General features: G+C 42.3%; 1 protein-coding gene across 2 annotated transcripts in view; it reads left to right on the top strand.

Moving 5' to 3' along the window:
• The first annotated feature begins 669 nt into the window (after positions 1-669).
• LOC117048842 (fer-1-like protein 4) overlaps positions 670-22,500 on the top strand; it is a 56,560-nt gene continuing 34,729 nt past the window's right edge. The window contains exons 1-17 of one of the 2 annotated variants that reach the window (XM_033153192.1): positions 670-984; positions 3,984-4,039; positions 4,677-4,765; positions 6,141-6,240; positions 7,137-7,228; positions 8,287-8,328; positions 9,483-9,638; positions 10,310-10,370; positions 11,280-11,411; positions 13,062-13,124; positions 14,508-14,592; positions 15,750-15,909; positions 16,115-16,298; positions 16,736-16,922; positions 17,539-17,909; positions 19,732-19,840; positions 20,881-21,079. In XM_033153192.1, the coding sequence (XP_033009083.1) occupies positions 906-984; positions 3,984-4,039; positions 4,677-4,765; positions 6,141-6,240; positions 7,137-7,228; positions 8,287-8,328; positions 9,483-9,638; positions 10,310-10,370; positions 11,280-11,411; positions 13,062-13,124; positions 14,508-14,592; positions 15,750-15,909; positions 16,115-16,298; positions 16,736-16,922; positions 17,539-17,909; positions 19,732-19,840; positions 20,881-21,079 (2,165 nt within the window). In that variant the 5' untranslated portion in view covers positions 670-905. Of the gene's footprint in view, positions 985-1,130; positions 1,149-3,983; positions 4,040-4,676; positions 4,766-6,140; positions 6,241-7,136; positions 7,229-8,286; positions 8,329-9,482; positions 9,639-10,309; positions 10,371-11,279; positions 11,412-13,061; positions 13,125-14,507; positions 14,593-15,749; positions 15,910-16,114; positions 16,299-16,735; positions 16,923-17,538; positions 17,910-19,731; positions 19,841-20,880; positions 21,080-22,500 lie in introns of those variants that run through there. The other variant, XM_033153193.1, reaches the window with a different exon arrangement.

Genomic DNA, 22,500 nt, shown 5'->3' with positions numbered 1-22,500 from the left:
ACTCAGCAGAATGAGGGCCCCCAAACGTAACAGGGCCTACTTACCATGAAAGGCCCCTCCAGACTGTTGCTTTATTATGGGTGCATTCTGCTACATGTTGGTGACACAATAGTAATGGATTAGTGGTGAATTTATTCTGCATTATTAGTTCTGCAATACTTCCCCAGTCCTACCATATAATTAGTGTCCAGATGAGCTTTCGTGAAAGAAAAGCATGGCAAAAATAAACCGTAATATTTGTGGTATAAAAAGGTCACAAGATTTTAGTAGAAAGATATGGGACATGCACTGACTGGAAATGAAGCAGTGTGACCACCCCAATTTTTTTGCAGGCATAAGTAGTAGTGAAAATGAGATTATGTATGAGCACCTGGATAGCATGAGGAGCACAAATCATGAATGTGTGGTAAAAAGTAGTCCAAGGGGTCCAAAGTCTGTGAATAATGCACATATCTGAAGAGCCCCCATCCTCAATCAGACCATTAAGTCCAGAGTTTAAAATTACCTCATTGACCCGCTGAGGGGGAAATGGCTGCTGTTCCTCAGCTGGCTGTGACTCATGCTCGTTAGGCACATGGCTTGTATTAAGGAGAATCAGAGTGGGGGCAGATAGAGGGCTGTAGCTAATGCTAGGAATTCAGTCATGTCTTGTTAATTTCAATGGGCCTACTCTGAGAAGCACTAGTACTGAATACAGCCCGGAGCGTTTGGTGCCTACCCACTTTGAACATACTTGCCAATATTGGATAATGTGTGACTTGCAGGTGGGGTCTGGGCAGCCAAACCTGCTTGGTGAGTCCCCAGGCCTGACTCACTGAGTGACGAGACAGGTGGAGCCCTGGACTGTTTAGCAGCCAACCGTCACTCCTGGTCAGTGCTGAAGCGAGCCAAGCCCTGGCAGCACCATGGCCCTGAGTGTCACCGTCAAGAGGGTCACCCACCTGCCAGGGACAGGGGAGCGGCAGGTGCAACTGAGTTTCCGAGGTGCGGAGCATGGGGAGGCACAGGGAAGGAAGTTGGGGTGAGGTGAGGTGGGAAGGAAAGGAAATGCATCCAAGGTTTGGGGAAGGGGGGAAGAAACTAGTAGCCCAGGAATCTGTTTGCTTTAGCCTGAGGTGATGAAAATGTATCAGGGGGCCAAGATGCAGGTGTGTGGGATTCTGTGCATTGTGTAGAGGTACCACTGCCTTTCCTTTTCAGTTATATGAACATGTCTGGTATGTGAGCTGTGGTCCTGCTTGTTCTGTCATGGAATCTACTTGTTCATATAACCTTGAAGAAAGTTCTGAAACTGAGGAACCCTTCACACATGATACATTTTTTTAAAACACAGATAGCGCTCTCTTTTTTCAAAGTGCCTGCATCTGTGTGTACAACATCACATGTAACAAACATACTGATCTCTGTCTGTTTCACTGCGAGAGTGTGCTATGGGAACTGGCCCCCATTCAGGGCTTCCCTCAACTCAAATATGTGGTGAAATAGCCATGTGTATGTTAAACACACAGGACTGTATATGCACATACTTAATTTCTTACAAGGATGTATTTAGCTGTATAGAAAATTTGTCGTGGGAAGCAGCTCTCTTTAAGAAAAAAATAAAACCTTTCTCCTCAGTCACACACACACACCCCTCAAAAGAAACACCTTTTACCTTTAAACACCTTTACGTAAATCCTATAACCACTTAGGAGCAAATATTCATTCCCAGTCCTATTTTTCAAGAAAAAGAGGTGCTGGAACTCACCATGAACACTTCCCTTGTTCTCTTATAATGGCAATGGTGTCCATCTGAGAGGTACCAGAACTGAGTTCTGGTGAGTTCCGGCTAATTTTAAAAAAATCTAAATTAGCTTTTTAAAAAAGGCCTGTTCGTTCCTCATATATGTACGCATTACTAGTAGCAAGATGTGAAGGCAGAATTAAGATTGTTTTGTTGTGTTTTGATGGTGGGGTTTGTGTTTGATGTGTTGTGTGGGTGTATGTGTTATATTGTTCTTTGTATTGAAAAACCAATAAATTCTTTTTTTAAAAAAATAAGATTGTCCAATCATCTGAATGGACAATATTTTGTACTGGAGATAGGACAGCAAAAAAATATAGAAACCCATTCTGCAGTGTTAATCTTAACTGGAGGTTAATTTAATGGAGGTCAGCAAGATATTGGAATTATCAAAAGATCCCACGTTTCCTAGAAGATTACTTCTTCTTGTGCAGGAAAAACCTAATGTATGAAGTAACATTCACCTCCAAGTAAGTATGCTCTAGCATACAAGGGTTCCGTTTGATGCTTCCAGTGATTTGAATTACCCACCTCAGAAACATTTTCACTTCTCTGTCCAAGGAGGGATTTCTCTTGTAGCTTTTTTTGTCAGTCAGTCATTTCCTCTTTGGTCTCTATTTAAGTCCAGCAACTCACCAGTAGTTGTTGACTCAGTAGCTGATAACAGTCTAGTATCCTTTGTGTACATTCCACTGCAATGAAATATTTGCTAAAGGAAAGAGGTGTTCCCATCTGCTTGTTAAAAAGTGGCGGCGAATTATCAGGTCATGTCTTAGTTATGGTGATAATCCGTGTGTGGTAAGCTTTGTTTCCTTTGAACAACCAAGAAATCCAGAGAGGTGAACAGGTTTCCCCCTCTAAATTAAAACCAAAAATTATGGTAATTTTATCTAGCAACCTGTCTCCCTCCCCAGTGTCACACTCTCTATAATCCCAGAAAGCCGGTTCCTTGTGCCCTGGTTCCCCCTTATTTAGAGCATTCATGTCATACAACAACTTCTAACACTATGCAGAGGCTTCCTCTCCATATGTACAGGGATAATTTCTCTTATGCTAAAAGAAAGTTATTTGTGTACAAAAGTCCAGTATGACAGTGAATTAAAAGCTCACACCACCTAATGTAAGCTAGGGTTTTGCTTTCAGTTCTGGGAAAAGCTTCTAAAGTCACCATTATTTAGTGTTCCTCCTTGCATGTATTCTACCATGGCTTTGGGGGGGGTGGACCTAGAACATTTTGTTATCTGTAATGAAGGTACTAACAGTAATTAGAATGCTTGACTTGGATCAGGAATACCCAGCTTCAAATCCCCATTCAGCCACAAAGCTTCATGGGTGATACTGGGCCAGCCACATACTCTCAGCCTGAAACCCATCACAGCATTGTTGTGTGGATAAAAGGCAAGGGGACATACACAATGGCAAGGATAACGTTTCTGTTTCTTTTAAATAACAACAGTGGGATGATGAAGTCTGAGACATCACCTGTGCATATCCCTTCAGACAACTGGTTACCAAAACACTCTTTAGATAGCAATTGGCTTTAGGTGTGCTATTGTGATTAAGTCTGGTATATACCTCAAAAAGGCACACGTGGCTTTATCAAAGGTGTCATTGCTCTGAGTTCTCCCTGCACAGCAGCATGGAAAGTCCTATCAAGGAGACCTTACCGGGTAACTCAAGTGCAAGGCAAAGGGTGACCAGGAATGTTTTATGAGGTGTGGTGCTTTTCTAGGCAAAATTATTTGGATCTCTGTTTTCTAAACACTTGCTACGGTAGTAGCAGCAAATCCAAACTCCTCCGCTGCTTCTTCTTCTTCTTCTTCTTCTTCTTCTTCTTCTTCTTCTTCTTCTTCTTCTTCTTCTTCTTCATATTGAAGTACAGTACTATTTTTCTGTAGAAATATCTGATTTCCTAACCCCCCCAAAAAAACCCAGCATCCTTGGAGGATGTGTATTCCCCAATGGAAAATGCAGATACACTGTCTAGAACAGGGATGTGGCCCTCCAGATGTTCATTGAAATACAACATTCATCATCCCTGACTGTTGGTCAGTCATACTACCTGGGGCTGATGGGAGCTGGAGTCCAACAAGATCTGGAGGGCCAAAGGTTCCTTATCCCTGCCATAGGCATCTGAGTTGGCTGTTGTGAGAACAGGTTCACCACTATTCTAGAATGACAAACTGCATTTTGTTCTAAGGTTTTACTCAGAAGACAAAGAAGATACACTGTGGCCAGGAAGTAGTCTTTGGAGAGGTAAGGAAGCATTACATTGTGTTCAAAGAGGATTGAGTTTTCAGTTATGACACATTAGCATTAGCATATGCTCCCAAAGTGTTTGTGGACAAGCGTCTCCACACTTGACATGTCTACCACAGCAAAATAGTGTCCCCAGGCTGCTGTATAGTGTGAGGCAGCATGATCTGGCTGAAGGCATGCTTGCGCTCTTAGCCATAGAATCTCATTCTGCCCCACAGTCTACTTTTATTAAATCATATAGTGTTATAATTTCCCCAGTATATTAAGTGCAATATAATCCTTAGGTTATTAAGCAATAAGAGAAAGTGACGACAAGTCTTCTCTCACCACTGTTTAATGTTTGAAGTTCTGTGACTCAAAAGATGTGATGATTGCCTTACTCTCATGTGGTCTTTTAAGATACCCCATACCTTGGTAGCCATCTAACTATATATGACAGCCCTTACCACCCTCCAGATGTTTCGGACGACTTGCCTCAAAAACATGGCTGGGGCTGATGGGAGTTATAGTCCAAAATATCTGGAGGGCACCAGGTTGGTGAAGGCTGGTATATGACATGAAGAACTGGGGAAGTGGGCTCTTCAGGAGCTCCAGGAGCCTAGCATGAATTCTGCTGCTCGTCTTTTCTTTTTAGCTTTTTCGCTGGCCACACTATGGAAAGCTGATTATGGAAGAGATGCTGATTGTTAAAGTTTACAACTGCAGTAAGGTATTCAGTAATAGGTAAGTTCATATTTATTTCAAGTGGGTGACTATGAGGCACTAGCTAGATTCAGGCTTAGGGCAACAACCCTGGCTGGTGTCACTAATGTAAGTGTCCATTTCACAGAAATCAACACATGCCTCCATTGGGAAGGTCTTGTTGCTGTACTTTGCCTCAGGCAAATTGTGTTCTTTACAACTTTATGACCTTCCAGTGGACTCTGGATGGCACAACTGGGTTAAGTGGAGTTAAAATATATGCCTTTGACTTAAATATCAGCAGAATTAAATTTTGGTGATTTTGATGCAGGAGTATTGCGAGTTGTCTAAATCAGAGCTCAATTGAAGCAGATGGAGGTAAACTGACCTGATGAATCCCTAATCCATATCCAACCTCATCTTTGTCTACAGCCAAATACTCATGCTTTGATACATACAGGCAGCTGCCCTAGAGAGGTCAAATGTCAATATGGGGTCATATACAGGTACATACTGTAAGTGGACATTGTTGAGAAACATTGCCACCGAACAATTACAAGGCAATCAAGTTGTGCGAGCATTAGAGCTGGTTAAGATTGCAAACACTACTCCATTGCTTGTACAAATGGCAACCATTTTGAGCAGGGGTTCTGTTCCTTGCCCCCCCCACCTCCTGCATCAGCAGAGTGTGCATAAGCCTGCCCTGCCCCATAACACCCCATTACGCCCCACCCACTGCACCCTATTCTGCCTCCCGTTCCACCCCCATTCTGCACTCTTCCAGGACAAAAAGACCTGGAGGTCAGTGGTCACGTGTCAATTGGACGCATATAAAATGGCCACCGCCTGAATTCAACACCCACCAGTGCACGGCAAAAAGTGCATTCCTAGGGGGTCCATTATAAGCAGGGGAGAAGAAGGGCTCACGTGGTACTCTAACCTCTCTCCCGTCCCAGCACTTCAACTCAGACACCTTTAAACATTCCAAAACAGCAAGAGAAACACGGGAGGAGGTGGTAAAGGGACTGGAAGAGCAGTGGCACAAGTGCAGGAGACTCAAGTGCTTTTAATCTGTTAAAGATATATCCATGATCTTTTGGCTGATACCTGGGTACCCTAACGGTCACATGTGTATACATGCCTGCCTGCACACAAAGAAATGCAGTCTTCCTCAGTCTTTTCAATGGGTGGAATAGGAATAGTCAGATGTTGCTGGATAGCTGAGCTCCACATCCCTGAGTCCCTGACTGTTGGTCATGCTGGATGGGGTTGATGTCCAATAGCATCTGGAGGGTACCACATTGGCTACCCATGATGCAGAATTACCAGCTCACACCGATATGTTTGTATTCATGTCTCATCACTCCTCACCTTACTTTAGTACTCTGTTTCAACATTGCTTATTCTTTCATTGTAGATTACTTGGTTCCTTAGTTATAAGCCTTCAGCACTTAGTAACATCTGGACGGCTAAACATCAGAGAAGCTCTGGTTGACAAAAACCACAGCATCACAGGTGTAAGTAGTTTGACTATCATCAGAATACTGGGATACTTGCATGGGTGTAGCCAAGGTTGGGGGGGCAACTGTGCCCCCCCCCAGTTCAAGTAAAACAATAGAAATACTTAACTAACTGACCAATCACATCAGTTCTGCCCCCTAACAAAAGTCCTGCCCCCTATCAAAGTCCTGCCCCCCCCAAAAAACCTGGCTATGCCCAGGGATACCTGAAAAGCACCAGTGAGCTGGCTTTTTGAGTGCCACAGCTAACTTGACAAAGCACTTAATATGTGTTAGGCTCCTATTTCCTGGAAAGAGATCCTACATGAGTTATGGAAGATTCTTTCTGCAGACATCTTCCATTGTTAACATGCTTAAATTTTGGTTTTGGGCATGCACAAAAAGTGGTCCATTTATTATATGTTTAATTACGCCATTCCTCCAAAGAACTCAGAACAGCATACATGGTCCCTGCCTCACAACTGTCCTGCGAGGTGGGTTAGGCTGAGATACTAGGCCTCCACTTAATTTAGCTCACTATTATTTTTTACTTACTTTTGTATGTGCATTTACTATATTCTCTTCTGTTTTAAAATATTCTTACGTATTTCATGCATGCATTTATCCATACCCAATGCTTTTTTATGGGGGGGGGGATGCAGGGGGATGCATACCCCTAAATATTTTGTGAATCTTTGTACTTTTGTCCATTTACTGTATTTATTTTTCCTTATTTGATCTATAAAATGGTGTTTTTCTTGAGTCAAAATGAGAGTACCCCTAAACATTTTTTAAAAGAAAAAAAAAGCACTGCCCATACCAATTTACATCCTGTATTTCAGGGCAAAAAACCTCCCCAAGCCAGCTGCCTTATAACATCTGTGGTCTTCCTATGGTTTGCCTTTCCCATATAGATATATATTGAACTAGATCTGCGATACCAGCCTCCTGATGGAGCCGCAGGAACATGGGCTGAAGAAGATTTTGTCTATCAGATGAAAGACAGGTACTGGATATAATGTGAGAAGAAAATTACACTGGGCAGAAGGTAGGAATAGGCAGAAGTGTCCTTCCACTCAGGAAACCTAGCTCAGTCAGCCTCCTCCCAGTTACCAAACAGGTGGGCAAGAAGCCTGCTGGCAGGTTCCCAAAATGGGTGTTCCAAGGGCTGAGAAAGGCTAGAACTGGACTGAGCTTGCCTGGGAGCCAGTTTATAGCTGGAAAGATGGCATCAACTCTGATCATCCTCCCTATATTTGCTGAAACCAGCAGGATTACAAATGTGGGAGTGGCTCCACTGCTCCACAAAGTCCCACCAGTGGGAGGGGAGAGTTTAGATTGCACCCTTAGTTTTAAAGCACAGACTTAGATGTCTGCTATTCAATCAGCATTCCTACAGGCATGTCTCCACTGTGCTCTCCCCTCTCTGTGTTGCTAGGAGATTTCAAAGCATTTCTACAATGAGCACAGAAATGTAAGATCATCAAGGATAAGATTTCAGCACATGCAGGACTCATGCAAGTGAAGATTGAATGACTAGCCCCAGGCAATGTGGGTTTTGAGGAATGAAAGAGAAATTGAGACAGTTAAGCATATTATTCACAATGTTGCTTTGGAAGCAATTGCACCATAACTGGCCTTTCTCAACCACTAATCTGAGGAGTTCTGATTGCCATCAGAATCACTCTGTTGGTATGAAATGCTAGGCCAAGGGAGACTGCAACCCATTAAGAAGATTCACCAGTCAGTGCAGCCAACAACTCACTCAGGTTTTCCAGAGAGTGGAGACAAAACAATTACATTCCAGGGTTTTCCCTGTTGACATCCTTTCTTTTTAAATATCTTGTTTATGGCGCCCCTGTCCCAACTGGGAAATAGAGCAACATTTTAAATGACCCATAGTCATTATTCTGCTTCTAGTTAACTGCAGAAATTTAATCCCTCAGCAGGGATAAAGGGCCCTATTATGGAAATAACCCAAGAAAGGTTAAATTGGATAGAGAGCTATTTTCTGCAGTTGTTGCATGCTTGTCATTATTCCTTTTCTCCCCCTGTTTACTATAGCTCAGAGGTCATAATCCGCAACCCTGGATTTGAGGAGCTGGAGTAAGTGTCCTATTCCATTACCATTTTACAACCTGATATTCTGAGTTACTCAATCAAATACAAAAGCTTTTATGAACTGGTTCAAAACCACAAGTTGGGGCAGTGGCGTAGCGTGGGGGGCTGGGAGGGGGCCATTGCCCTGGATGCATTTTTTGAGGGGGCACAACCACTATAGTTCCCTTATCGAATGAAGCCATGCCCAGGCTGGCCTTCGGGGCTGGGGTGTGGGGCGCGGGTGATCACACACAGCTTGGAAGCATCAGAGAGGTGCTGCCACCGCTCCTCTCCAATGCTGCAATGATCTGGCACGGGAGGGAGCTTGGCACTTCCAGCAGACTCCAGTGGGTGAGTTTTGCGCTCCCAGCATGTCCCACTCACCCTTGGTGTGCACATTCCCCTCTGCATGCCCGCACGCATGCCCTAGGCAGCAATCGGGGATGCAGCACCCTTGAGTTGGGGCATTGCTCTTGCATTGTGAGTCAACTTGGGGCACTACATCATGATAGCACTGGGGGATCAACACTGCAAAGTTGGTGACTTACCATATTTTCTAGATGCAGTGTAGCAATGCCAAGCATAGTTGTGATATGACACATTAGTGGGCAAAGGGTGCATGCAATGGGCCTGTGATGGAATACACAAGCAACAGAAGGACCCAAAATATGAAAAGATTGTACTCCAGAAATTCAAAGTTATAGTATGTTTTGTCTCTGCACAACTTTGGATGTTTCATTGTGTTGTTTCAACACTGGGTTGATTTAAATTGTTTTTATATTCTGTATGCTGTTTTTAGTTGGTTTGTGTTTCTTTTCTTTTGTTTCACTGGAAAGCAGGGGAGTGGACTCCAGGTCTAGCCATAGATAAGCATTATTATGTCTTATGGATTGAGTGGAAAAGAAGACATCCTTAAACTTGTGACGCTGTAATAATTGATTAAAATTGATAAGTTGGAGTGGATTGTGTTGTTATTGATGATGATGATAAAAATGAATAAAAAGGGAAGAACTAGATGCTCAGTTTTGGTCATGTTGACTGATATAGATAAGATTTTTTAAAGCTTCAGAGGCTGATAACTGTGATGATGTAGGAACTGTATATATCTTGTGCTTCTTAAAGTTCCCTTTGCATGTAGCATGAGCTTGTGTTTGTTGCAGCCCTGATGATGTGAAGCGAGCTGCTGATCTGGATAGGAAGGCTGCAGTACTTGGCAGGAAACTTGTCAAAGGCTTGGAGACTGATGATGATGAGGATGATTATTATGATGTGTCTGACATGGAGTTCTCCGGCATTGTCTTCACTCCTGTCAAGAGGTACTTTTCTTGAAAGCACTTTAACACAAAAGGGTCTGTCTTCATGTTTCTAGCTAGCTTGGCACGTCATCACATATCTATTTGATATCCCTTCAAAAAAGGAACTTGGTGATAAGCACAGTGTACCTTTCAGAACAGTGTACATGTGCTGTATGAGGGCCCTTCATCATTTATCAACAGGAACAGCATATTTCATAGGATCATAGAGTTGGAAGGGACCCTGAGAATCATCTAGAACGCCACTTAAAATTTTGGAATAAGAGATTATCTATTACAGATGACGCTTTATTAATTGTCTGCATAAACCTGATTAGTATTAGTATTATTTTATTTACTAAATTTGTGTATTGCTTTTCATCCGAAGATTACAAGGTGGTTGACAACATAAAAATACAAAATGATGGCACAGAAATTTTTTCAGTGGAAGTTTAAAAGTTAAAGCGGAAAGCGCTTGCTGAATTTCTATTGAGAGAGTGATGATAATAAAAAGCATTTGATTAAATTTTGAAGACAATGTTTTGTTTTCTTCTATTATCCTTCCCTTTTAAATTATGTTAACAAGGGTCACAGCTCAAACTAACAGCTTTACTTATATACCCCCAAAATAAAATAATGATTTACAGAAAATGGCATTGTTGAAGTGTTTAATCTGTGTTTTCTTTCCATTGCAGCCGTTCTAGAGTCTTTTCCAAATGGGACTTGTATGCTACTCCTAGACCACAGAACTTCCAGGTACTATACTTGCCAGTCTTCCTGTGTAAACTATTTAAGGCAGTGGCTCTCAATTTTTTTAAAAAAAAATCTAGGCCACACTTTCAGAATAAAAATATGCTTACACCACATCAAATTTTGTATTGGTAAGAAATACGTTAGAAAACAAAAAGAAACAATTCCTAGCAGTGCTTGATTTATAAGATAGAACACAACTACTTCATAATATGACCATGGGACATCCAGTTAGTATAAAACAATGAATCATTCCCAAAATATAATTATAAACGAGCCTCTGATATACTGTATGTATACTTAAGTATGTACAGTATACAAACTCCATGAGAGATGTGCATTTGCTTTTGCCGGGTAATCTCATTTATATTAGGTCTAATTTGAGATAAACTCTCATTTCCTCAACAATAGAAATGAATCGTTTAAATGTCCTTGAATTTTTCGGCCACACTTGCCATTTTCTCCTGCCACATCAGTGTGTCATGCCACATCCTTAAGAACCACTGGTTTTTAGGGAATGTCCACGTTGTCTTAAGATTTCTAGGAGGGCATATGTTCTTTTATGGGAGATAACTCCAAGTTATTAAACTCTTATTAGACTAGCCCAGGACATCAGGAGTGGGGGAACCTGTGGGACTCCAGATGTTGAACTACAACTCCCATCATCCCTGACCATTAGCCGTGCTTCCTGGGGCTGGTGGGAGTTGGATTCCAACAACGTCTGGAGGGCCATGGATTCCCCATCTCTGCCTACAGATTAAAAGAAAATTCCCAAGTGGCCTTGACATACCAGTAACTTATGAAAAAGCTCAATGATATTTGAAATGAGCAGTTTTCTCCTTCCTCTTATTTAATTCCATCTCCCATAATGATGACATCCTCAGACTGATCCTGGGAAGTGTATTGTCTCCACAGATTGGCATAAACATTATTGAAGCCCAGAAATTGGTGGGAGTGAATATTGACCCCTTTGTTGTTGTGAAAATCGGAGATGAGAAGAGACACACAGCAACACAAAAGTCAACCAACTGTCCCTTTTACAATGAGGTATGTAATGTACGGGCAAGATTCCACGACTCCACCACTTAGAACTTCTAGTTTTGTACACATCATGGCCACTGCAGCTGACTGCAGGCTGCAAACTTCTCTCAAAAGACTCACATGCTCTTGCATATGTTACAAAAGATGTTGCATTAATGTGCAAGTCATGTCTAAATTATCAAGGTTGACAACTGCACACTCGAGTAATGGTTCTGTGTACAGTTGCTAAAACTTTGCTGCATGCAGCCTACCAGCACATGGAGGCCAGGAGTATATAAATCAAATTACCCTGTGTTCATGATCACCTATTGGATTAGCATGTGGGTCAGCCATTTATTCCTTTGGGAGAGTGCTTTCCGTATAGAAATTTCGCAGCATGTGAGAAAGTCCTAAGCTTATGCACCTCTGGCCCATGGATGAATCTTGCCCTGCCACGTCCAGTTTTCCCTGTGAGGCCATTTCCCCCGAAACCATACCCACTTGTCAATTAGCTCTCTTCACTGGGTAATGCCAGCTGATGGGTGGAGGGCAGGGTTCAGTGAGATGGGCTGGGTATGGGTTCAAAAGTTTAGAGGAGTGGTTGCCAAAGTGGGAGATACACAGCTACACCCACAGAGGCCTTCCCTGGGTCCCCCCCCCTCCACATGCTGGTATCAGGATTGAAAGAAAGGTTTTATGGTAGCCAAAAAGTTTCAATGAAGCCTAACTGTGGGGGTGGGGAACATTTTCAGCAGGGGGGTTTCAAATAGGGAAGGATGAGTTAATGGTGATCCCCAGTTGTGAGCCTCCTGACTCAAAATGCCTCCCACACAGAGGTCCTCTGTTGACTACAATGGAATGTTTTCCCCAAGGCCTAATCACAATGGAAGACGGGTGATGGGGGGGTTGCAGTTGGGGAGGAAAGGGTATCTTCTCCAGGAGTACCATCTTCTGCCTTCAGTTAGACTTGGAGAGGGGGAAGCAAAAACACTTTTGTCAAGCCTAATTGCTGGTGAGGGAAGGGTATGTTCATTGTTGGGACTGGTGTGTGCAAGATTGCAGCATATGCATGTGTGTATGCCATGTGGTGCTGTGGTCTAAACCACAGAGCCTAGGGCTTGCTGATCAGAAGGTCGGTGATTTGAATCCCCGCGACAAGGTGAGCTCCCGTTGCTCGGTCCCTGCTCCTGCCCACCTAGCAGTTCGAAAGCACGTCAAAGTGCAAGTAGATAAATAGGTACCGCTCCGGCAGGAAGGTAAATGCCGTTTCCGTGCGCTGCTCTGGTTCACCAGAAGCGGCTTAGTCATGCTGGCCACATGACCCCGAAGCTGTACGCTGGCTCCCTCGGCAAGTAAAGCGAGATGAGCGCCGCAACCCCAGAGTCGTCTGTGACTGGACCTAATGGTCAGGGGTCCCTTTACTTTATGCCATGTGTGCATATATGTGTGGCTGTAAAGTGTGCAGGTGTGAATGGCTTCAGTATGTGGATGGCTGCAGTGCTTGCATGTTGCTCATGGCAGCTTCCCCAGTTTGCAAATTTGCACATGACCCCTGCTTTAAAGGGGTCATCAAAACTTTTTTGATGACCCCTGCTTTAAAGAAAGCATCTCATATGGTATGTGGTCCTTGGAATATGATAGCACTCACGAGTCATAGTTCTTCACCTTCCCTTCCAGTATTTTACATTTGAATTCCATGAACCGAGAGATGTTTTGTTCCACAGACTCATAGAGATTTCTGTAAGTATCAGCCATTGTGGGTCACTGTTATGGAGAGAGGGCTAACATGAGCCTATTGCATAGCAACATGGGTGCTAAGAACCGTAACAAAGTAGGTGGGGTACTAAACCATGCCTCTGCTTTAGGTTTCCTTCCTCTTCTTCCAAAGTTTTGCTGATTCTTAGTTTCATAAGAATGACTGCCTCATTGGAAACCACTACAATCCAAACCAATGTAGGCATTACTATTTTTGTTCATTATATTTTATAGTGCCTTAAGTGTAGGTGGCACTTTGCAGCAGGATCAGAGAGGTCCCTCCCTGCAATGAGCATGCAATCTAGAACTTAAAGTGCAAGAGACAACAAACAAAGGTGTGTGGGAGGGACAAATGAGATAAAATGTAATTATGTGTAATTTTGTTATAGCTGAAAATGGGGATTCAGGGGTTAAGCCAAATGTCCAATGAAAATGGTGTGTTCTAGGAGAAATTTGAAGGAGCAACTAAAGTAATCTGAACCTCAGCTATACTGGGCTGCCTTGGTCCTAGGACAGGGGTCAGCAAAGTTTTTGTGGCTTGGGCCAGTTCACGGCCCCACAGACGCCGCTGTGGGCCAGAGTGCATGCATGCGCATGTATGCACACATGTGCAAACACTATTTCCGGTGCTTCTTCTGGCACGGAGGAGGCACACACAGCTTCCCATTGGCTGCAGGAGTCTATGGGCTGGTTAAATGACCTCCATGGGCTGCTTGTGGCCCATGGGCCTTAGGTTGGCGACCCCTGTCCTAGGAGGTAGAATTTTAAGTACCTAGGAAACAATTTTCTAATGTATTCTATGAATGCTGGAAAGGGTGAAAGAGATGAGCAGGTTGCCTGTAAAATCCTTGCAACATCCCAAGGGTATCTGCATTTCTCCATGGGACGGTTTGATCATCTGTGTGACGATGCCTTGTATCTGTCATCTGGAATGCTGAAATAGAGGCTGCTTTTATAAACGACATGCATATGTGTTCCACACTCTGTTTCAAATACTTATTATTTAACATCCTGACATTTCAAGAAGGAAAAATAATTTGATTAAACTTCTAAATTGAAAAGAAGCACCAGACATATCAAACCATTGTTGAGAAAAAGAGCTTTACAATTTATTTGTAGGATTAGCAAAGACTGACAACATTGAAATACACCCCTCATCGTTTTAACTTGTCTCTGTTTCATATAGTACAGTTTAACTTGGCCATTTTTATTATTTTTTTGCCACTCCCCCTATCCTTTGGAACCATCGAACAATTCTATTAGCTCTATTTCCTCCATCACTGCTGACAGATGGCTACTACTGTAGCATTAATCACATTCTGCACACCTTTTGACAATACTGAGAAAGTGGTTTGTATTACTGTGCAGGTCTTCCATTCAAAGAAGATCCGATTCTTAGGTGCACTCATAGGGATATTCAAGATTGATCTAGCGACTATATACAACCAGCCAGGTACAGTGCTTGGAAGTGGCTCTTGATTTCCTTTTCCATTATCTGCTTTGAGCCTATGATATGAGTCGCCCTTGCATTATGGTCTATTTTGAACTCTTTTCTTTCACAACAACGTAATTTACAATTAAGTAATGAATGAGAACATTGTAAAATGGGTTTCCGTCTGCCTAATCAGCGCAGCCCCAATACATTTTTGCTGAAAACTAAGGATAACATTGTGCCTTCCCCTATTCTGTGTACAAAAGGCAACCAGACTGGCGGCAGCTGAATCTTCCTTGGTGAAGTGTAGCAGACTTGCAAGTGGGGAGGAGGGTGCAGGGCTGCACAGCTCACACAACTCTGACCTCCAACATCTTGTTGCCTCTTGCCAGCATCAGACCCTCCAAGTGTCCCTATTTTCCAGCGACGTCCTGATTTAGAGAAGCCACACCGGTTTCTGATTTGATCCCAGAATGTCCAACTTTTTGTTAGAATGTCCCTATTTTCAGTGGAGCGTATGGAGTTATCCAACCCCCAAGCCGTCTGAAGGCAATCCTGTATAGGGAAGTTTTTTAATAATGTTTAATGTTTTATTATTTTTTTAATATGTTGGAAGCTGCCCAGAGTGGCTGGGGCAACCCAGTAAGATGTGTGGTGTATAAGTAGCAAAATTATCATCATGGAATGGGGTGTCCCTATTTTCATCAGAGAAATGTTGGAGTGTACAGACATTTGTTGTCTGTGACAGCCAATCTTACTTTGCTTTATGGTAGGGCTAGCTTGGCTCTGCCTCCAGCGCTCATGATTCTGAACCCTCTACAGCCCTCTTGGTCAAGATTCTGACTCTTCAGGGGATATAGGAGCCTTATTGTGCAAAGTGTTGCCTCATCAAAACTGAAAGCTCCATGGAATTTCTACCGTGCCCATGGAAAGACCTCAGTAAAGCTCATATTTCCTATGCATAACCTCCCATAAATCTGTAGAGCTCTGTTGGTTTCAGGGAATGGATATTGATTTTTGCTTGCTAAGTGTCTTGCCTGGTACTTTGTGAGGATAATACAACTCTGCTGGCTTTTCTCTGAGGCTTTGAACTTGTGGTGGAAGTTCTCATGATACAGTAATATGTATTGGATCCAAGAAAATTGTGGATCAGATATTCTCTCTTTATGTCCTTTTAGATCACAGATTTTACCAGAAGTGGGCTGTTATTCATGACCCCAAGGACACCAGGGCAGGAGTTAAAGGCTTTGTGAAATGCAACATTTCTGTCATTGCACGAGGGGATGTAATGAGTTCCCTTCCCACTACCTCAACAAGTCAGAATGAAGACATTGAAAAGTAAGTTTGTGTTATGGAGAGGTATGTAGTGTGCTCTTCCTAAGGATTGGCAAGCAATTAATAGCCAATGTTATTCAAGATTAGAGAACTGATGGAATTGGCCATTATTCTGATTCAGTGATCTCCTTTCCTTCAATTTTAGTTAGCCTCTGGTTTTCTAGGAGCTGTGAACACTATTTAGAGCTCAAATGTATTCCTTTCACAGGAACTTGCTGCTGCCTAAAAGAGTCCCAGCTGAGAGGCCATGGGCGAAATTCTGCATCAAAATGTACAAGGCAGAGGGTCTGCCCAGCATGAGTGCAGGAATCATGGGTGGTTTTTCAAAGATTGTGGGTGAGAAGAAAGTCTTCATTGATCCATATGTGCAAGTTGTTTTTTCTGGCCAGCAGGTAAGTTTAAGCTTAAGCAACTGATTTCTGTGAAATGTTTGGTTCTTTGTTCTGTGGCTCACAACAGTCCAGTCTATATAACTTGAACAAATGCTTTTCTAATGCATCTTAATAGAGAGAGGGTATGTACTAAGAATGTAGGAAGCTGACTAGAAAACTGATTAGAGAGACAGCCTTCTCCTCCATTACTTCGCCTAATCCTCTTTTAAACTATCCAAGTTGGTGGCCATCACTACTTCCTGTGGGAGTAAGCTCCATAGTTTAAATATGTGCTGTGTGAAGAAGTGCTTTCAAAAATCTGTCCTGAATCTGCCAACATTCACCTCATTGGATGTCCACAAGTTATTATGAATGAGAAATTAATGTTGTGTGGTTTCAAAGTGGAAACTTCTACTGTTTTCCCTTGCGTGCAATTTCAATTTATTTCTTTGGTTCAGGGAGAAACTTCAGTTGAAAGCAGTACCACAGAACCAGTGTGGAATGAACAGATCAGCTTCATTGAAATGTTCCCGCCTCTTGTCAGAAAAATAAAAGTCCAAATGTTGGATGATGCCAACATTGGAGATGTTGCCCTTGCCACACACTTTATTGACCTGCAGCAAATATCTGATCCTGGCAGAAATGGTGAGCCCCCTCAGAGCAGCAGGCACTTCTGAATGTTCAAATGATTCTTTCACTCATTGCCTATTTGTCTGGAGTGGGTTTTTTTGTTTTTAAATATTTTGATTATATCTTTAATCTTATCTTCTGAGCTACCTGTCCAGAGAATATATTTGAAGAATGGAATACATACAAGCATATAATAAATATTAATTTATCTACTGCAGCTCAGTTGGCTGGGTATGCAAATATGTCCATCTCTGTGTGTGTAGAAGAACAAGTAGGGGAGATCTGATGGGCACCCAAATCTAAAGCTGCATGTACACAATACAGTTAGAGCGCTTTTAAAGCACCCCCCCCCAAATAATCATGGGAACTATAGTTTACCCCCTCACAGAACTGTAATTCCCAGCACCCTTAACAAACTACAGTTTCCAAGATTTGGGTGTGTGTGCTTTAAGTGTATGGTATGTAGGCAGTCTATGGGATATGGCCACAGTCATTCCTGCTGAATTCTATTTGGTTACTGCCAGTATCTAGGAGGGTCACCGAGAGTCTCTGCTCTGCTCCATAGTGGGGGATGACATGTGTGAAATTCTGAACCAAATAACACTAAATTCAGAAATGTTTTCCCCCACAGGCTTTAATCCCACCTTTGGCCCAACCTGGGTGAATTTATATGGATCACCCAAGAATTCTGCCCTGCGAGATGTACACAAAGATCTCAATGAAGGTCTGGGTGAAGGCATATTCTATCGCGGGCGTCTTCTCATGGCCATTAGTGTGGAGATCTTTAGCACTATCCAGGCAGCAGAGAAAAAGCCTGTGGAAGCTCTCAAAGGTGCCCTAAGTAAGCTGAAGCTGAAGAAAAAGAGCAAAAAGGCCAAGGAGAAATCCAAAGCTTCTATCAAAGAGCAGCAACGAAGCCAAGCTGAGGTAGACGCCCAGGAGGAGTCTGACCAGCCAAGTGAGGTGATTGTGGAGGTAGAGGACCTCCATCCTCTCCCAGAGGTGAGTCTCATATTTAGATCTTAAAGCAAAGCTCTGGCTGTGTGTTTTGCCTTCTTCTAAACACACATATGTGAGAATTCCAGAACAGAGATGAAACGTTTCCTGGACAGCAACAAAAGTAATATACTGTAATTATAATTGTCTCTTGCAAAGGCACTATGTAAGACAAAGATACTATGTTGCAAGATAGGTACTAAGTTAAAATTCTGAAATCTTGAAATTGTAAGCATCTCTTTCACATTTCAAATTTAATGAGTTGTGATAAATTGTTTCAAGACGCTTAAGCAAGTATGTTGCCCCCTCCAGATGTTTGACTCCAGCTCAAAGCCACCCTAGCCTGCATAGTCAATGATAGTTCAACAACATCTGGAGGACCAAAGGTTTCCACATCCATGATCTAGCAGATAACGCTCCCCTTAGACTCTGTGGAGGAAAGGAAAGTGTTTGGTACACATGTGCTTTTACAGTAACTATGCAGCACTTTACAATTCATACAGTGTTTGCAATGGAAACAGTGAGCTTGTAGAGATGGTGATCATACAACAGAATTATATAGATAAGGACAAAGAGCTCTGTCCTGCTCTGTCACAGTGAAAAGTACAAATGAAATCAAAAAAGCACCACACCCATGTCATAAAGCCTTCCCTTCCTTGTCTGGTTGCAAATCTAATAACATTGCATTGAACTAAGTAAATATAGTAGGTTGCCTGACTTGCAGTTCCAAGGAAGTTTTTTCTTTAAAAAAAAAATCATAACAGCTATAGACCTTTGAAACTATATGCTTAGGCTCCGGCAAATGTTTCCCTCATTCTCTTTGAGCCATTGGCTTGAGCCTGGACTGTCAATTAACCAGAGGGTGGGCTCAGCTTCCAAGATGCCTAGCAAGTAAGGCTGCTCCAAACAAGCAAGTTAGGGGGAGTGAGCAAATGACGGTTTTATTTTTTCATGGAGGTTGATGACTTCAAAAATTGGACAAACAGGCAAGGGACTCTGTGCCGCCAAAATGGGACAAACCTGCATTTTAAGGGATGGATGGCAACCCTACCTTTGGATCAAACAAACAATTGAGTTGTCTTGCATGACAGATTTCAGATGTGAGGTTAATGGGACAAAGGCAAGATACGTGCCTCTGTTGCTTTGTGTGCCTGTGGCACTAGTTGTGTGCCTGTGGCACTAGTTGCTGCTTAAGTCCCATGTACAGAAGAAAATGTCATACGGGTCCCAGAATATTCTGGCCTTCACAGGCACTTGCATCCTTTACATATAAGGAAGACAGATCCTCTAATGCACCAGCTTCTGCACTTCTTTTGCACTCAAAACTCTAGATCAAGTGTTTGACTTATCTCTCCAATATTCACATCCTTCTCCCACAGTGATATCATCCATATGCTGACCTATAAAACAGAAACCGAGCTGAGCCAACCAGTCATTAATCTAATCACCTATGGAACCCCACAGCTGTTCACCCTTGTTTGTCTTGGGTGGCATTTGTATTAAGATTAGTGTGTTGTATTAAGGCACAGTGAATTAATTTTGCCTTGTCTCTTCAGTTAGAATCCACCCAGCCTTCTCTTGGACAAGGAGAAACCCTACTACGGGGTCTCTCTTTAGAGCCCAGCCCAATGGGGCTATGAATAGGCCATGAATAAACTTTCAATACAAGCAATAGATGTGTGAAGCCTGAATTGGTGTCAATATTTAGCAGCCAACACAAATTGGTACTTGGATTCATCCACAAGTTAGTTTTCTGAATTATTATTTGAGGAGGTCGATATTGTATACCTAGGCTGTTTTGAAATTATATTTCTTTCTTGTTGTTCAGAATGCCCTGGGAGTGAAAGAAGAATTCCTTCTCTTTGCCTCCTTCTTTGAGGTGACTATGATGGAGCCAGCAATAGGTAGCAAGCCTGTGAAGTTTGAGATCTCCATAGGTAAATTTGGCATAGACTTGTGTTCACTTTCAAACTTTTTTGTTTCTCTCTCACGCTTTCTATTCTTGTATTCTCTTATATGAATGCCCCTCTATTTGTGACTACCTTGTATGCTTAGCTCTGCAACTACACCAAATATACAACCTTGGCTGCAATAGGCCACAGTGAAATTGGCCAGTTGTGCAACAGGTTTGGAGCCCGGCACATATTGCTTAAGGATTAGCACTGGCAAAATGGCTTGGACAATGCCCTCAGTGGATTATCTGCACACATAGTTGGCCCTGTTTGCTTCTGCCTTCACTATCATTGCTCCTAAAGCGCCTGAGAAAGTGGAAGCTTTTGGTTACCCATGTAGGCGTTTGTTCACTGTAGGTACAAGCAAGAGAACAGTCTAGGAAAATGGGAACTCATTGCTTTTACTCAGATGAGGGATGGAAGGAACTGCCACTTTTAGTTTTCTCAGTTTCTGATTTTTCCAGAGTTAATTTATCCACATTTTGCAGCAATTTGCAGACTTATTGGTTTATTTATTTTTAAAATCCTCATGGAAATTCATCAGTATTTTCGTGTGACTTTATCCTAATAAACACATCTTTCTAAGCCATTTTAATGTACTTTTTTTTTTTGCACAAAATGAAATAAAAATTCCCCTAACATAATGCATGCTACTTTCACTAAGATCTTAATTTTTATGCACAGTTTTCCCCAATATATGTGTGTTTTGGTAAGCGGTGTTTGGTTGGAGAGCTGCATCGCAAAACTTGGAGAAGAATTTTTAAGGAAAGCTTGTTTTTGGTTCCCATATGTGTGTGAATTTGATAGGTTTGGCTTTTACTACAAACTGATTTGAATTTCTCCCGGCTCTCTAACTCTAACCATTGATTATAATATATTAGAGCATGCATGTTATGAACACGAGTTGTTAATGCCCCAGCGATATTTATAAAATTATAAATATTATAAATTTATTTTTATAATTATATAACATTATAAATATGAAATGTTAATGAGAATAAATAATAACTATACTCATCTTCAAGGGAACTATGGCAAAGCTGAAGAAGTGATGTCCAAAATTTCCAAGAAAGATGAGAAGGGAGAAAAGAGTGAAGACAAGCAACCTTTGCTGGACCCCAGTTCAGATGATGAGCTGGAGATTGAAGTCATAGCACCAAGTACACCTTTGCTTGATAAATCTATGACTGAGAACCAAAGACCTGAACCCACTGAATATGACAAGTAATTACTCTTCATACTCTTAGCCCTGCTTGTGTCTTCATGTTTGTTCGTTCATTTCTAATGTAATACATTCAAAAAATTATGTTGAGGCATTCGTCTGAACACCCGAGTGCAAAACTGTATAAGGGGACAGGAACACACTCACAAGTTTTGCCCTCCAATGTCATTGCATGCATCGTCTCCCCAAACTCCCTTATTGCATAGAACTTTATAAGCCCTTCTGATCAGGAAAGCCTTTTAATTATTATTATCCAATAAGGAACTGTTCAATGCTACTATCTAATTTTAGCATGGGAAAGTGGAAAGGATTTTCGTCTATGTCAAATTTGTGTAGCAGAAACACAGCTTTCTATATTTCTGTACTTTGGCACTGCTTAAAAAAAAAAAAAAAACACCAAGGGAAAAGCAGTTCTTTATCCTGTAAAGCACACCCTTACTGATATTAGGGAGTGGGTGGTGCTGTGGTTTAAACCACTGAGCATCTTGCGCTTGCCGATCAGAAGGTTGGCGGTTCAAATCCGTGTGATGGGGTGAGCTCTATCCCAGCTCCTGCCAACCTAGTAGTTTGAAAGCATAGCAGTGCAAGTAGATACTGCTGCAGCAGGAAGGTAAATGGCGTTTCCGTGCGCCAGAAGTGGTTTAATCATGCTAACCACATGACCCGGAAAGCTGTCTGCAAACAAACTTCAGCTCCCTTGGCTTGAAGTGAGATGAGCGCCACACCCCATATTCACCTTTGACTGGACTTAACCATTCAGGGGTCCTTTACCTTACTGATATTATATATCTGATTACAGGTAGGTAGCTGTGTTGGTCTGCCGTAGTCGAAACAAAATAATTTTTTTAAAAAAGTTCCTTCCAGTAGCACCTTAGTACCCCTGACTGTTAGGTTCAGTCGCGGATGACTCTGAGGTTGCAGCACTCATCTCGCTCTATAGGCTGAGGGAGCCAGCGTTTGTCCGCAGACAGCTTCCGGGTCATGTGGCCAGCATGACTAAGCCGCTGCTGGCGAACCAGAGCAGTGCATGGAAATGCCGTTTACCTTCCCACCAAGCAGTACCTATTTATCTACTTGCACTATGATGAGCTTTCGAACTGCTAGGTGGGCAGGAGCTGGGACCAAACAACGGGAGCTCACCCCGTTGCGGGGATTCGAACCACCAACCTTTTGATTGGCAAGCCCTAGGCTCTGTGGTTTAGTCCACAGCGCCACCCGCCTCCCTTAGAGACCAACTGAGTTTGTTATTGGTATGAGCTTTCGTGTGCATCTGAAGAAGTGTGCATGCACACAAAAGCTCATACCAATAACAAACTTAGTTGGTCTCTAAAGTGCTACTGGAAGGAATTATTATTATTATTATTATTATTATTATTATTATTATTATTTATCTGAGTATAACTCTGGCATGCTGATAGTTGTT

Source organism: Lacerta agilis, chromosome 6 (genome assembly GCF_009819535.1).
Source record: "Lacerta agilis isolate rLacAgi1 chromosome 6, rLacAgi1.pri, whole genome shotgun sequence".
NCBI lineage: Eukaryota > Metazoa > Chordata > Lepidosauria > Squamata > Lacertidae > Lacerta > Lacerta agilis.
Note: the sequence above shows the minus strand (reverse complement) of the source record. Positions and strands in the feature narration are given on the sequence as shown.